The sequence below is a fragment of the Erythrolamprus reginae genome, chromosome 8 (assembly GCF_031021105.1).
Source record: "Erythrolamprus reginae isolate rEryReg1 chromosome 8, rEryReg1.hap1, whole genome shotgun sequence".
Lineage (NCBI taxonomy): Eukaryota > Metazoa > Chordata > Lepidosauria > Squamata > Dipsadidae > Erythrolamprus > Erythrolamprus reginae.
The window spans coordinates 22,010,777-22,027,188 of NC_091957.1; the positions used below are offsets into that span (position 1 = coordinate 22,010,777).

At 47.9% G+C, this 16,412-nt stretch overlaps 1 protein-coding gene across 1 annotated transcript in view; it reads right to left on the minus strand.

Annotated features, from left to right (window-relative positions):
• Nucleotides 1-16,412, minus strand: part of SAMD11 (sterile alpha motif domain containing 11) — a 130,210-nt gene that overhangs the window by 11,680 nt on the left and 102,118 nt on the right. Inside the window, 4 exon segments of the mRNA XM_070759247.1 lie at nt 4,692-4,828; nt 12,430-13,124; nt 14,183-14,261; nt 15,247-15,362. Coding sequence (XP_070615348.1) covers nt 4,692-4,828; nt 12,430-13,124; nt 14,183-14,261; nt 15,247-15,362 — 1,027 coding nt within the window.

A 16,412-nucleotide genomic window follows, 5' to 3' on the forward strand; every position in this document is an offset into this window, starting at 1 on the left:
GCAAACCAATGGTAAAATGATGTGAAACCCACCTCTGATGACAGGGGTGTTATTCTGGGGTAAATACCCCAAGGATTAGAATGATGGCTGGACCAATGAGATGTTTCCTTGGGGAAAAACAAAAGGAAAACCCAGACTGTCCAGAATCCAATTCTTTGCCTGACTGGACTTGAATGAACGTTAATAAGGATTAAGGGGCTCCTTGGCGGAAACTCCCAAGTTAACTTTCTCACTGAGTTCTGAAAACTTGGATGTTTAAATAAGAATATTTGTATAATCTGAACATGGCCTGCAGCTAGTTCAGCGAAGGAAGGACTGGAGTGAGAAGACATAGAGACAGGGAAATTCCCCCCCCCCTTCATTGGGTAACATAAAATATGCTAAAGTCTCCCTGATTTCCACTGTTTTTATAAGTAGTAATTTGTAATTCAATCTGCTCCTTGTTTCTCTGAGAATTTCTGGGAATAGTAAATTGTCCTCTACATTTCAAGTAGTCTTTGAATTACAATCATTTGCATAGTCATCTTCCTCTTTTTTTCTTCATGACCCAATAATCCCTTACATCAGGGTGGACTCTGACCAACTGAATGGAGCTAGCAGTATGTATTCCCTGATAATTTCCTGATAATTCCCTGATATTTCCCGAACCGCTGATTTCTCTGATAATTCCCTGTTTTCCAGGTTTGCTGGACACCCTGAGGGGGGTGGGCATGGCCAACTGCTGCCAGTTTGGCGAGCAAGGGATGAAATTACTGCTGCCAGGAATTTCACCGGAAAACCACTTCTGATGTATCCGGGGGTTGGACTAGAAGACCTCCAAGGTCCCTTCCAAGTATTCTTAATACTCAAGGAAAACAGAAAAAGCGGACGATAAAACTGCTGGTAGACAACTGAATTCCCATCTCAGCTAAGGAGATTTTTTTTAAAAAATTATATTAAAAAATTAAAAAAAACAGGGAAGAGAAATAAATCTCTCTCCTGATCCTTGGCGCTATGCCCAAGGATCCAGATGTTTCCAGGCTCCGTTCCCCTCCGCAGCTGGAGTTTTCTCTCCAAAGGGCATTTTATAAGCCACAGTGTGCTAACTCGGAAGCCAAGTTAACAAGCCTTTTTAATCTTCCAGCTGGCGGCCTGGCTTTTTCCCACCCACTCGCCGGGGGAGTGATGGATGGGTTTGGGTGGCGTTCCTGTCCCTCCTCTGTCTGCCTGCTCAGGCTCTCCAGGAAGGGAAGGGGAAAAAAAAATATTGGACAGTTCATCAGCGCTGCTTTCCTGCAATGATTAGGCGAGCTAAGCCAACTGTGGGGTTGCGATCCTCATTGCGCGACTGGAAATATTATTTTTCCCATTTTTAATTTTTTTTAGTCTGCCAAGCTCTAGAACCAAATCAGGACACTCCATCCTGGTTAAAAGCCTTATAGATCAGTGACAGCAAACATTTTTTTGCTTGGGTGCCAAAAAGGACATGCATGGGATAGAAACATAGAAGATTGATAGCAGAAAAAGACCTCCTTGTCCATCTAATTTGCCCTCATACTATTTCCTGTATTTTATCTTAGGATGGATATATGTTTATCCCAGGCATGTTTAAATCCAGTGACTGTGAATTTATCAACCACGTTTGGTGGAAGTTTGTTCCAAGCATCTACTACTCTTTCAGTAAAATCATATTTTCTCACATTGCTTCTGATTTTCCACCCAACTAACCTCAGATTGGGCCCCCTTTTTCTTGTGTTCACTTCCCTACTAAAAACACTTCCCTCCTGGACCTTATTTAACCCTTTCACATATTTAAATGTTTCAATTGTGTGCCTCCTTTCCCTTCTGTCCCCCAGACTCTACAGATTGAGTTCGTGAATTCTTTCCTGATCAGTTTTATGCTTAAGACCTTCCACCATTTTTGTAGCCCGTTTTTGGACCCGTTCAATTTTATCCATCGCTTTTTATAGGTGAAGTCTCCAGAACTGGACACAGGATTCCAAATGGGGTCTCACCAGCGCTCTATATAGCAGGTTCTAGCTCTAGCTATGCAGCCAAGCATTCTCCTTGCTTTCCCTACCGCATTACATTTGTGAACATTAAACTCCAGTTTCCATTGCATTAAAAACTATCCTGGAATTTAAACTGCAGTTTAACTGCAGTGTTAATGCGATGCCCTCCCCCACATGACATTGGTGGGCAGCCGTCAGTGCCCCATAGGTGTGCAGCTCCGGTAGGAAATTCCGAGTGTGCGCGCAGCTGCACGCCCCTGACGCCCCCCTGCGTGAGATTTGGCTTCCGCACATGCACCGCAATCTAAATCTCACACGAGGATGTGCACAAAAGCGAGATTTTGGTGATTTTCCCCATTTTTTTGCTTCTGCGCATGCACAGAATGGGCCGTGATTCGCTTAACAACAGGGCATAAAAATGTTGTAAAGTAGGGTAAAGCACACTTAATAACTTGTCTCCGTTTAGTTTAATTTGGGGGGGGGGTAGATTATGGTCATAAGTCAAGGATTTGTATGGATTAAATACAGACCCCCCTGTATGTACAAGGCTTGGACTCAAAAAACAAGCTAAACATGCAGCTATAGACAAACAAGACTTTGGGACTTTTTACTTCTGAAATTGGCCCTCTGTTGAACATTGTTTTTTAAGATAGCGGGTTTTTAGTCATAGTTTTAACTATTAGATTTGTATTGTGCTGTTTTATTGCTGCTGTGAGCCGCCCCGATTGGCATACAAGTCTAATAAATTATTATTATTTATTATCATTGTATGTTTGCAAGATGGAAGCGCTGTGTTGAGTGTGTGGCCGTTTCTGCAATGTTAAGGGAACCCCAGTGGCAACAAACCTGCCTGTAGGCAGCTCACAAAACTTAACAACTGAACAACTTGGTGAGAAAGGCCATAAACGGAGGCAAAACTCACCTATTATTATTGTTATTATTATTATTTAGATTTGTATGCCGCCCTTCTCCGAAGATTCAGGGTGGTTTAACTGTCTCGCTTAGCAATGGACATTTGGGGTTCTGTGGTGGTTTTAAGTCGAGGACAGCCGTACCTGTATGGACCAAACGGAGACCCCTGTACATACAAGGCTTGGGTGCTAATTCCGTCAGGCCTGGAATTAGATTGACTGTTGTGTGTGTAGGGTTCTTTTCAAGATATTATTTTATTGTTATTATATTACTGATTTTATTATTCAATTCGGATTGTATTTTAATGCTGTTGTATTTGTTCCACTTGTTAGCTGCTCTGAGTCCGCTTTGGATTGACCGGCGTATAAGTACAATAAATACATAAATAAAATGCAGAAAAACAGGCTAAACATGCAGCCATTAGACAACCAACTTTGGGGAGTTTTAAATTCCTGAAATGGAGCCTCTATTGCAGTGATGGCGAACCTATGGCACGGGTGCAACAGGTGGCACGCGGAGCCATATCTGCTGGCATGCGAGCCGTTGCTGTAGCTGAGCTCCAACGTGCATGTGTGTGCCGGCCAGCTGATTTTTGGCTTGCGCAAAGGCTCTGGGAGGGCATTTTTGGCTTCCAGAGAGCCTCCAGGAGGATGGGGAAGGAGGTTTTTACCCTTTTTTTACCCTTTCCCGGCTCCAAGGAGGTGAAACACAAACCTACTGGGCCCACCAGAAGTTGGGGAACAGGCTGTTTCCGGCCTCCAGAGGGACTTCCGGGGGGGTGGAGGCAGCTGTTTTTGTCCTCTCCAGGCATTAAATTATGGGTGTGGGCATGCACACTCTTTTGGCACCCGAGGAAAAAAAGGTTCACCATCACTGCTCTATTGTATGTGTAAGGGTCAGCGTTGTGTTGAGTGCACAGTCGTTTCTGCAATTATTAAGGGAACCCCTGGTGGCAATTGTACCTGCCTGTATTCAGCAGAACCAGAGAGGCAGCTCACAAAACTTAACAACTTAACACTTAACAACTAGGTGAGAAAGGCAGTCGAGGGAGACAAAACTCACTTAATCGGCTCCCTTAGTAATGGACATGGGGGGTTCAGTTGTGGTTTTTAAGTCGAGGACTATTGTACCTGTATGGATCAAATATTGGGATCTGTAAGGATCCATACCTCTATGGATCAAATGGAGAGCACTGAATGTACAGTACAAAGCTTGGAAAAACAGGCTAAACATGCAGCCATTAAAATAACCAATTTTGGGGAGTTTTGAATTCCTGAATTGGTGCCTCCGTGGCCCATATGTGCAAGGGGAAACGTTGTGTTGAGTGTGCAGCTGTTTCTGCAATATTAAGGGAGCCCCAGGTAGCAACTGTACCTGCTTGTATTCAGCACAACCAGAGAGGCAGCTCACAAAACTTAACAACTTAACACTTAACAACTTGTTCAGAAAGGCCATCGACGGAGACAAAACGCACTTAACTATCTCACTTAGCAATGGACATGGGGGGTTCCATTGTGGTTTTTAAGTCGAGGACTATCGTACCTGTATGGATCAAATATTGGGATCTGTATGGATTCACACCCGCTTGAATGCGGAAAAACAGGCTAAACATGCAGCCATTAAATAAGCAGCTTTGGGAGTTTTGAATTCCTGAAATGGAGCCTCCGTGGCCCATGTGTGCAAGGGGGAGAGTTGTGTTGACTGCGTGGCCGTTTCTGCAATATTAAGGGAGCCCCAGGCGGCAACGTGAGTCAGCGGCATATAAATGCAATAAATAAATAAGCGTACCTGACTGTATTCGGCGCAACCAGAGAGGCAGCTCACAAAACTGCAAACGTCATCGACGGTCCACTTGCTGACGTCTTGCAACGCCGCGGCAGTGGACGGGCTCTCGTCTCCGTCTAGAAAGAGACCTCCCATTGTGCCTGAAAGGAGAAAATAAAATAGGGGAGGGGGTTTGCAAGAGATGGGAAAAGAGGGGTGAGCGGAGGCAAGACGGAAAAGAGGAAACATAAATCACCGACCGCTTTCCTCTTCTTCTCTCCCGCTCCCCTCCTTTCACCCCAGCGGACAGCCCCACTCCCCATTCCTCCTGCCGCTTCCCTCCAGCCACACATCCATCTTTAATGAACTGTCAATTAAAATACCAGGCAAGGTCAATTTGGAGGCGAACTCCTCCAGGGGGGTTTCCTAGCCTGGGGGTGGGAGGGAAGGCAGGAGGGAAGCCTTGGAGGAAGGGGAATGGAGGAGGGGAGGGGGGGAAGGCACTTAATGATTTCAGCATGTTGGGAATGCTTTTTCGGGCGGAAGAAGAGGGAGGGGGGCAGGTCCGAGGACGAATCCAGCCATGGATGTTAAGAAATAGCAGTGGTCTTCCCATTAGTGAGGAGGAGTTTATAGAGTCAATGTATTGCCCCCAACAATCTGGGTCCTCATTTGACCCACCTAGGAAGGATGGAGGGCTGAGTCAACCTTGAGCTGGTGGTGAGATTTGAACCACTGAACTACGGCTAGCAGTTAGCTGAAGTAGTCTGCATTGCTGCACTCTAACCACTGCACCACCCCGGTTCTGGCACAGTGGTTAGAATAGAGATCAAGGGAAGCATTAATACCAGTCTGCAAAGCCTTGGTTAGGCCACACGTAGAGTATAGCGCCCAATTTGGATCAGCACGCTATAAAAAGAGCTTGAGACCAAGGACAGGTTGTTTCATGCATGCACGTGACCCCTAGCGCATTTTTCCTTCCGCGCATGCACAGGGGGACAATTTTCCTTCTGGACATGCTCAGAGAGCTGAAAAATCACCAAAAATTAGGGGGGGGGGAGAGATGGTGGCGGTACAGACTGGTAAAGGCAAATATTGCATCCGTCACACCAAAACTGCGCAATTGGCAGGCCACTACTGGAGCGGCACACCTCTAGTTGAGAGTCTATATACAGTGGTTCTCAACCTGCGGGTTGGGACCCCTTTGGGGGTTGAATGACCGTTTCACAGGGGTTGCTTAAGACCCTGGGAAAATACAATTTCCCCCTGGTGTTAGGAACTAAAGCTTCTATTCTGGCGCCTTGGAATCTATTTTTACAATCCGACCAATCAGGCGTTTACAATGGGGGTGTCCCTCTGACCTTCCTGCCAATCCTCTTCAAGCTCTGTTGGGAGAATTGGCGCTCAAGTTATGGTTGGGAGTCACCACAAAACAAAGAACTGTATTAAGGGGTCGTGGCATTAGAAAGGTTGAGAACTGCTGCTTTGGAAGGAGTGCAGAGAAGAGCAACCAGGGTGATCAGGGGATTGGAAGCTGAAACATCTAATGAGCAGTTGCAGGAACTGGGCATGGCTGGGTGGCTGGAAGGGAGGAGGAGAAGGGAGGAGGAGAAGTGAGAAGAGGAAGGAGGAGGAGGGGAAGGAAGAAGGGAGGAGGAGTGGGAGAAGGAAAAGAGGGGGAAGGAAGAAGGGAGGAGGGAGGAGGAGAAAGGAGAAGAAGAAGGAGAAGGAAGAAGAACAAAGGGAGGAGAAGGAAGAAGAACAAAGGGAGAAGGAAGAAGAGAGGGAGGATGAGGAGAAGGAAGAAGGGAGAAGGAGAAGGGAGAAGAAGGAGGAGAAGGAAGAAGGAGGAGGAGGAGGAGAAGGAGGACCAATGGAAGAGGAGTGGGAAAAGGAGAAGAAGGGGAAGGAAGAAGGAGAAAGGGAGAAGGAGAAGGAAGAAGGAGGAGAAAGAAGGGAGAAGGAGAAGGGAGAAGATCTTAAGACATATCATGTGATTGGTCTTGGAGAAGAGCAATAGCTCAACTGTTGTGTACCTACCAATGGGCTAACTTTGCACAATATCTGTTTCTTTTATTCCTGAATTCACCTACACTCTACAGCCTGTCTCCGCTTGGATGTAGAAAGGAAAATAAAGGAAGCAGAAGACGATGGAACCAGGACAAAGCATTCTGACTTCAGAAGGGCCGGACTGGGGATTTTGTTTAAGACAAACCGCTTCCAGAACGCGGAACATTTCAAATCAAGGTAGTTGCTGCACCTCCAGAGGACAAATGAGTTGGGAGGAGAAGGGAGAGAAAGACGCTAAAGCAGCATCTGAAGTAAGGCTGGGTCGCCGATCCCAGGCCACAAGATGGTTGGAAGGGAGACCACCAAGTGATCCTCCAGACATAGGAAAGACTCACGTCTACATGATCTTTTAGGTTCCTGGCCAAGCCTCCAGACGAGGGGCCCTTGAGTATCGTAGGCGGGTTAGGGGGGAGGATGTCGTTTGTCCACTCCACAACGGACATGAAAATTCCAACCCGAACAAAATTGCATCCAAAGCTAAATTTGCTCTGATTTACCATGGAGGAGAATTTTACTCAATTTTTTTAAAAAAGAATTTTTTTAAAAAAATCCACCGATCCTTCCAGATGCTTTAAAAAAATTAAAATAACCAAGTATTTTTCCACCCAGCCGCCTCTGCCAACGTACTTCTCCCTACCCCAATCCTCCCCCGTCTTCAGCTGGAGTAAAATTTTCCGAGCTAAATGACAGCGGCAAAAATAAAGAAGAAATTCAAAAGGCTGGAATATGGAGAGAAGTGAATGTGTGTGTGTGTCTATGTGTCTGTGTGCTTGTGCGATGTTTGCCAAAGGAGCCAGCGGCGGCCAAATCATTTTGCCGACAAACCAGAATGGACGTAGCAGCACCCGACGAAAGAAGCAGACTTGCCTGCAAAATAAATACAGGGGGCGGGATCAGCAAGGGGCGGGATTCAACAGTGGGTGTGGCACAGGTGAGAAGGACCTGGGTGTATTGGTAGATCACAGATTAAACAGTGTGTAGTAGCTGCAAAAAAGGCAAACACAATCCTGGGATGCATCAAGAGGAGCATAGAATCTCGCCCATGTAAAGTAATTATTCTTCTCTACAGTATTTTGGTACGACCACACTTGGAATACTGTGTCCAGTTCTGGGAGCCCCAGTTTAAACAGGATATTGATAAACTAGAGCAAGTTTTAATATATTTGTGAGTGACATAGGGGAAGGTTTGGTAGGGAACGTTTGCCTATTTGCCGATGACTCTAAAGTGTGCAATAGGGTTGATATTCCTGGAGGCGTCTGTAATATGGCAAATGATTTAGCTTTACTAGATAAATGGTCAAAGTAATGGAAACTGCAGTTTAATGTTTCCAAATGTAAAATGCACTAGGGGAAAAGGAATCCTCAATCTGAGCATTGCATTGGCAGTTCTGTGTTAGCAAAAACTTTGGAAGAGAAGGATTTTGGGGTAGTGGTCTCTGACAGTCTCAAAATGAGTGAACAGTGTGGTCAGGCGGTCGGGAAAGCGAGTAGAATGCTTGGCTGCATAGCTAGAGGTAGAACAAGCAGGAAGAGGGAGATTGTGATCCCGCTGTATAGAGCACTGGTGAGACCATATTTGGAATACTGTGTTCAGTTCCGGAGACCTCACCTACAAAAAGAGATTGACAAAATTGAATGGGTCTAAAGACGGGCTACAAAAACGGTGGAAGGCCGTAAGCATAAAACCTACTGAACTCAATCGGTATAGTCTGGAGGGCAGAAGGGAAATGGGGGACATGATCGAAACATTTAAATATGTCAAAGGGTTTTTCTGCCATCAATCTTCTATGTTTCTGTGTTTTTCTATGTTTCTAAGTTCAAAGGAGTTACAAGGATGGTGAGTGGTCTGGAAACCATGTCCTGTGAGGAACGGTTAAAGGATCTAGGGATGTTTCGTCTGCAAAGGAGAAGACTAAGAGGAGACTTGATAGCTGTCTACAAATATCTGAAGGGCTGTCACAGAGCAGCGGGATCAGCATTGTTCTCATTAGCACATGGAAAGTCTAGAAACAATGGAATGAAACCGCAAGGGAGTAGATTTAGATGAGGTATCAGAAAAAACTTTCTAACGGTAAGGGTGATAAACCGGTGGAACAGTTTGCCACAGGAGGTGGTGGGCTCGCCTTCACTGGAGGTCTTCAAACAGAGACTTTCTGGGATGGTTTAGTGTATCCTGCATTGAGCACGGGGTTGGACCTGATGACCCTGGAGCTCCTTTCCAACTTTATGATTCTATGAAGCATCCTACACCACGCCCGAGGGGGACACGTTTTCACGCTCCTCGGGCTCAGGAGGTGTTCTGCAATCCTCCGTGAAGGCAAAAACAGCTCCCCAGGGCTTTGGAGGCTGGAAATGACTTCTGAAACTTCTGGGAGGCCTGTTTTTCGCCCTCCAGAAGCCGTCCTGTGGGCCCTGCACTTACATGGCATCCAAAATGGGCTGCATGGGGAGAAGGGGTGGGGTCAAATGGCCGCAGCAGCACAGAGATCTTCCTTGGGGGGTCCCTGAATCCCACCGTTTGGGGGTTCTGGTTCTTTTGAACCAGACCCAATCCTCCCTAAAGGGGAGGTGACGCAGGGGACGCTACTGGGGGTCTGGTTTGAGGTTGGCATACCTCACCAGATGTACTGGCCTAGTCTCGCGCCGGCGGTGGTGCAAAGCCAGCCAGGCTGCCATGCCTGAGTCGGCACCAGCCACGGAGACAACGTAATGCAGGGATTGGAGACGAGCGGTAAGTCCTGGGAAGAGGACCTTTTAAGCGATGGCGAGGTGAAGGAAAAATTAAGTGGTGTGCTGGTGAGTGATTTCGGCTGAAAAAGGGTTGGGAATGTTTTTGTTTTTGATTTTTCTTTCTCAATGGAGCTAACTTTCTCAATGGAGCTAACTACCGGAAATGGGAGAGGAAGCGGCTATTTTGCGGTGCGGTGAATAGCGGATGCTCCGATTATTTGCATATTGCTCAAGATTGGACTATTCAAAATGGGCTGCGTGGAGACTCCTGGGCGGAGGAGCGATGTGGACAGGGTCAGCCAGTCCTTGCAACTACCAGTTCAGCGAACCAGGTGTAAAAAACAGCAATCAGTTCACCCAAACCAGTCTGAACAGGCTGAATCCCACCCCTGGGTGGGAGGCAGTGAAGGGCACCAGGTCGCCCATGCTTCCAGTGCGCTCTAGGCTGAATTTCAGTGAATTTCAGCTTCGCGCATGCGCAGGAAGTGAAATTTGGTGCAAGGATGCTGGCGTGCACGGAAGCAAAGGAGTCACCAGAAATCGGTGAAATCTCGCGCAGGCGAGCATCTTCATGCGAGATTCCGCTTCCTGCGCATGTATAGAATTTGAATATCATGCATGTGGGTGCATGCATGTATCAGGGATGTGGCGGTGTGTGTGCATCTCCAGTTTTCCTTCCTGGATGGTGTAGCAAACCATCCATGCTGCAGCCCAATACTGGTGGGAGGTATTTTTCACGACCCTTCCCTTCCTCTCATCCTGACTCCCCTTCGAAATTTGGGGAATCTTCTCTTTTCCTTAACGTGGCAAGGCTTTCCAAGTTGCCTACACTGGTAAAACTCCATATATAAAGCCATTTTTGGAAGTTTCCTCCACCTAAACATAAACCATGAACAGAAGTATAATTCCCTATAAACAGCCCTATAAACCAAGGTTAATGGTGAGTGTCAGGAAGATAACCTGGATGGAGACAGACAGGGCTGGGGGTGGGGGGAGAGAGACATTTTTCCTTTTTTAAAAGTCCTGAGAAACTGGGTAACATTTGGAAGGAGCTGAACAAATGAGTTTGGGAATGGACAATTCGCTGGGTATGGGAGAAATTTAGGTTTTTTCCAATGCTCGCAAGAAAATTCCCTAAAACTCTGATTTGAGACTTGAAACGGAAAACCATTCAGAAACTCCGGGGGGGGGGGGGGACGACTGGAAAATTGTACAGATATAATCTAGGAAGTTATCAGAAATTAACCAGGAGTCTTTCTTTAGAACAGGGGTCTCCAACCTTGGTCACGTTAAGACTTGTGGATGTCAACTCCCAGAATTCCCCAGCCAGCAAATTCTTGTGGTTGAAGTGGTTGAGTGAGATTAGATTAGATTAGATTTATTGGATTTATATGCTGCCCCTCTCTGCAAACTCAGGGCGGCTCACAACAAGGTAAAAACAATACATAATAACAAATCCAATACCCACCAATCCAATTACAATTTTAAGCTAAAAAATTCATAAAAAACAACCCCAGAATATTAAAAAACAAGCACACAATCAATCTAGCACCAAAACAACATGGGCAAAGGGGAGATGTTTCAGTTCCCCCATGCCTGACGGCAGAGGTGGGTTTTAAGGAGTTTGCGAAAGGCAATCCTAATCTCAGGGGGGAGCTGGTTCCAGAGGGTCGGAGCCGCCACAGAGAAGGCTCTTCCCCTGGGTCCCGCCAAACGACATTGTTTAGTCGACGGGACCCGGACAAGGCCAACTCTGTGGGACTGAACCGGTCGCTGGGATTCGTGCAGCACGAGGCGGTCCCGGAGATATTCTGGTCCGGTGCCATGAAGGGCTTTATAGGTCATAACCAACACTTTGAATTGTGACCGGAAACTGATCGGCAACCAATGCAGACTGCGGAGTGTTGGAGTAATATGGGCATACTTAGAGAAGCCCATAATTGCTCTCGCAGCTGCATTCTGCACGATCTGAAGTTTCCGAACACTTTTCAAAGGTAGCCCCATGTAGAGAGCGTTACAGTAGTCAAGCCTCGAGATGATGAGGGCATGAGTGACTGTGAGCAATGACTCCCGGTCCAAATAGGACCACAACTGGCGCACCAGGTGAACCTGGGCAAACGCCCCCCTCGCCACAGCTGAAAGATGGTTCTCTAATGTGAGCTGTGGATCGAGGAGGACGCCCAAGTTGCGGACCCTCTCTGAGGGGGTCAATAATTTCCTCCCCCCAGGGTAATGGACGGACAGATAGAATTGTCCTTGGGAGGCAAGACCCACAGCCACTCCGTCTTGTCTGGATTGAGTTTGAGTTTGTTGACACCTATCCAGGCCCCAACAGCCTCCAGGCACCGGCACATCACTTCCACTGCTTCGTTGAAGTCCACAAGTCTTAAAGTTGACAAGTTTATAGACCCCCAGTTTTAGACAAGGTAAAAATCTTAGCAGCGGGCTACAAGAGATATTTTTCCCGACCTGGGAATGTGATGTAGGACATTTTAATGAATTCGAAATTGTTTGTGTGTGTGTGTGTGTGAGAGAGAGAGAGAGACAGACAGACAGAGACAGAGGGAATAAGTCTATGCAAAAGATTCACAAATTATTTTGGACGGCCTCTCAGGGTTTATACCTGCGACTTCGACACACCCCATCACAGTAAAAAAACCTGCAAATTAAAGAAGAAGGAAGGGGACTCTTGAACAGCAGCTAATGCAAACTGGTCAATAGAGAATAGGACAGCCGACCTCGGACAAAAAAAGTGTTTTCGAAATAAGAAGAGATTTCAAGCTGTGCCTTTGGTTAGACAGTTTTAGTCTATTTTTTTTTTTAAAAAAATGTGATTTGTGCACATTCTTAAGCCCAAGGACTCTAGACGATGTTTTTAAAAAGTTGGGAATAATGGCTCGTGGTCCCCCACCACTCCAGAAAAGAGGCCCCAAATGCCATCTATCCTCCCCTCCTCACTCACCTGCGTGAAAATACGGACTCATCGTATATGGGAAACCGAACGGCAGTGGCTGGGGTGGCGGGATGGATGCCGTGGGGAGCAGCTTGGCCTCCGACTTGCCGATGGTCGGACCCAGGAGATAGCTAGGCAGCTCGGCACTGGAGGAACTGCAGGGTGGATTCTGCCCAGCCGGCACCTCACCCAGTTCTTTGGCGCCCTCGCCAATCTTTGCCACCACCTCTTTGCACTCCTTCACCTCGCAAGGCCCGCCGCTGTTCTCGGGCTTCAGAGTGTCCGGTTTCTCGTCGTTCGCTTCGGCGTCGCTCTCCGAGTCTTTCATTTCCTCATTGTTGCCATCCGGCGGGCGGCTCTCCAACAAGTCTTTGGATTCGCTCTGGCCCAGCGCCTCGGTGCGAGAGTGCGCGGCCTTCCGGGAGCCCCTCCGCTCCTTGGGAGGGGTGGTGGAGACCGCCGGGACCCCCTGGGGGTTGAGCGAGAGGAGCGGGGCATTGTTATGCCGGAGAACTAGCATGGCATTCCTCCGGGAGAGCTCGTCCCGAAGCGGGTGTCCTTCGGGGATGTCGTGGAGACTCCGCAAAGCCGGGTGGTCTGGGGGCAGACCCGGGTGCAAACTCATGGGGTCGGTTCCCAAAAGCCGCTGGCGGTGAAGGCTCTCCAGTTCTTTCTGCCGGATAATTTCCGCCGACATCTCCAGCCTACGCGGGTAGAAAATTGGGTTTTGAGAGGATTCACAATAAAAATCCCACTCCCACCACCAGTAGCCCTTACCACGGACATTCAAAGTTACAAAGGGCACCAAAATCGGTGACTTGGGACCACCTTAATTCTTTTCCAATCTCCTCTACTTCATTTCCCTCCCCCCCCTCACTCTGTCTGGGCTCAAAGTTAAGTAAACTTTATTAGTGCCGTATTTTTCAGAGTATAAGACATCACCCCCTTAGTTTTTGGGGAGGACAATAAGGGGAAAATTCTGCCTACCAGATAATTCACCTGGCTAGCGTCCTTAGTCAGGTCAGTTTCAGCACATTATTTTATCCCTTGGTTAGGGCTGAAAAAAAATTATTCAAAGCGAGTAGCAATGAAAATAAGCCTGCAAAGACTTAGGGCTGGAAAAAACCTCTTCAGACGGAGTAGCAATGAAAAAAGCCTGCAAAGATTTAGGGCTGGAAAAAAACTTCTTTGGAGAGCCGGGAAGATCGTTAGCACCCACTTAAGGCTGGGAAATAAAGCTTCAAAAAAGCTACATTCAAAGTACCCAAATTTTCAAACTCTTTTTTTTTTTGGGGGGGGGGGGGTGTCTTATACTTCGAAAAATATGGTGATGGGGAAAAAAGAGACCACGAGGAAATCACAGAGTGTGGGTGGGCGAATTTGCATCCTAAAACGAATGGTGATGGGAAATTATTCCATACAGAAAGACTTTTATTGAAGTGGTCAAGCTCAACTTTACTTTAAATTCTTTCTTCGGCCCCTTTCCAGTCAGCGAGGGGGAGCGAAGACGACCCCGGCGTGGGAGACAGAGAGGGCCCTGCCAGTGAAATCCACATTTCTCATGTTCTCATTGAGTGAGGCCGGCTGCCCAGAAAAATCTAGGATGGAAGGAACGTCCCACCCCCCCACCCCACCCCTGTTGGCCTGGCCAAGTCTACCCAGTAACATCTGTCCCTCCAGGGATGAAAGTGGGGGTGGCCGGGCAGGAGAGCCCATGCGCCAAGCCCTGCGTGTGTTTGACTTGTGTTTTGCCAACTCTCACCTGGCAAGGTTCTGCTTCCTGAGCATCTCCTGCTGGCGGGCAAAGATCTCCGCCTGGGCTGGCTGGAGGAAGCCGTAACCTTGGGAAAAAGGGAAGAGAAGCGATGTGAACTCAGGCGACGAGACGGGCAGAGAGAGAGAGAGAGAGAGAGAGAGAAATTGCTCTATGTGCTTTGCCAGCTTGAGTTTCAATTCCCTGCCTGCTTCAGTGAGAGATGGAACGACGTCCGGTCCGGAAATTGAGGCTGTGTGTGTGTGTGAGAGAGAGAGAAAGTGGCTGCCGACTCAGGAAAGAAAGGAGAGATGCATTAGCCAGGGGGAAATTGTAGCAGGAGGGAAGGAGGAAGAGATGTAGAGGAGAAAAAAAGGAGGAAAACAGAAAAAAGGGAACAAAGGGAAGGGAGGGGGAAAGGGTTGGAGGAAGGATTGAAAGAGAAAGGAAGGAGAGAGAGAGACAAGGGAGGGAGGGAGGGAAGAAAAGAGACAAGGAAAATAGGGAGAGAAAGTACGGAGAGAGAGAGGGAAGGGAGGAGGGAGAAAGAGATAAGGGAGGATGGAAGGAAGGATATTGAAAGAAGGAAGGAGGCAAGAGAAGGAGGGAGGGAAGGAAGGAATAATAGAGATGAAAGAGGAAGGGAGGGAGGGAAGGAAGGAAGGAAGGAGGTGCGGATAGAAAGAAGAGAAGGAAGGAAGGAAGACGCCAGGGGAAAAAAGAGAAAGAAAAAAACAAAGGCCACCAAATGAGAATTAGCAAACTCATTCATTAATTCATTAATGGATTTGCATTAACGAGAGGGGGAAGGAGCAGACTTAGACGGAGAGAAGAAATTAATAAAAGCCGCTCATCCATCCATCCACCTGCTCCCCCCCCCTTGTCCCTCCCATCCACTCCTTCCTGCATATCCCCCCCCCCACCTTCCCTCAAACATCTCTTGGGGGGGGGAATTACAAAAACCAAACCCACCCACCCCCGTCTTCCTCTCAATTTAAAGCCTCCGTTCTCCCTTCAAAAGGCCCTTTCACAGCACATGTGTGTGTATGTGTGTTTGTCTGTCCCCTTCTTACCTGGCGTCTGGCACAAAGCCGAGGGCACCCCCAGGAAGGGGGGTCTCAAGTGAGGCCCCAAAGCGATGTGGGGAGCATTCTGGGGCGAGAGGAGAGGTGGAGGGTGGGACATCTCCCTAACAGGAGAGGAAACAGGAAAAGCAAAAAGGTGAAAACTTCCCAGAAAATGGAAAATATATCTCAGCATTTCAGCCTCGTCCTCTTTTTTCCTGCGCTTCAACGTACCAAGAAAACAAAACAAAACCATGTTTTTCCTTTTCCTCCCTCCCACAGCCTCCCAGCCTTTCCTCCTCCCTTTTCAAAACAACCCAAATTTTGATTTTTTTCCCCGAGCTGGATTGTTAAAAATGAAAGGGAACGAAGGTGAATTTATTCTACCGCGTCTGGGTGAAATGGGGAAGAACCGAGAACCCCAAACCGAGGGTGAACCCCCCAAAAGGGCACGCGCCTTTGGGGGGTCTGCTATCATGCGCTTTCGGCACAGACCAGGGGTGGGTTTGTATCTTGTGGGAAGGGGGCGTTTTGCGCATGAGACCGTGCTTTGCCTGTGCTGACATCATGTTGAGGAAATAGCTTCATAGTGCCCACTCTAAGCAGTTTACAGAGTCGGCCTATTCCCCCCACCCCCAACAATCCGAGTCCTCGTTTTGTCGACTCCTATGCTGGTCAGGATCAAACTGCTGGCAGTAGGCAGAGGTAGCTGCAATTCTAACCAGAGGGAGGGGGGGAGGGGGGAAGGAAAAGATAAAAGGAAGGGAAAGGAGGAGAGGACAGAAAGATAAAGGAAAGGAGGAAGGGACGGAGGGAGGGAGGGAGGGAGGGAGGGAGGGAGGGAGGAGGAAGGAAGGAAGGAAGGAAGGGAGGAAGGAAGGAAGGAAGGAAGGAGACAGATGGTAATAGCACTTGAATTTATATACCACTTCACAATGCTTTCCAGCCCTCTAAGTGGTTTAGGGAGTCAATCCTATCACCCCCAACAATCTGGGTCTTCGATGGATGCCAACAAACTAGCAGGGTGCTTTCTGAAGAAGCTCATGGGGTGGCAAATCAGCCCACAAACACACCCATCAACATCCCTCTGCACGCAACCCTCCTGAGAACTGGCAAAGGGAATGCACGCCGCTATTGAAACAGGGCCTCCATCTCCAGCCGGCGGAAATCTGCAA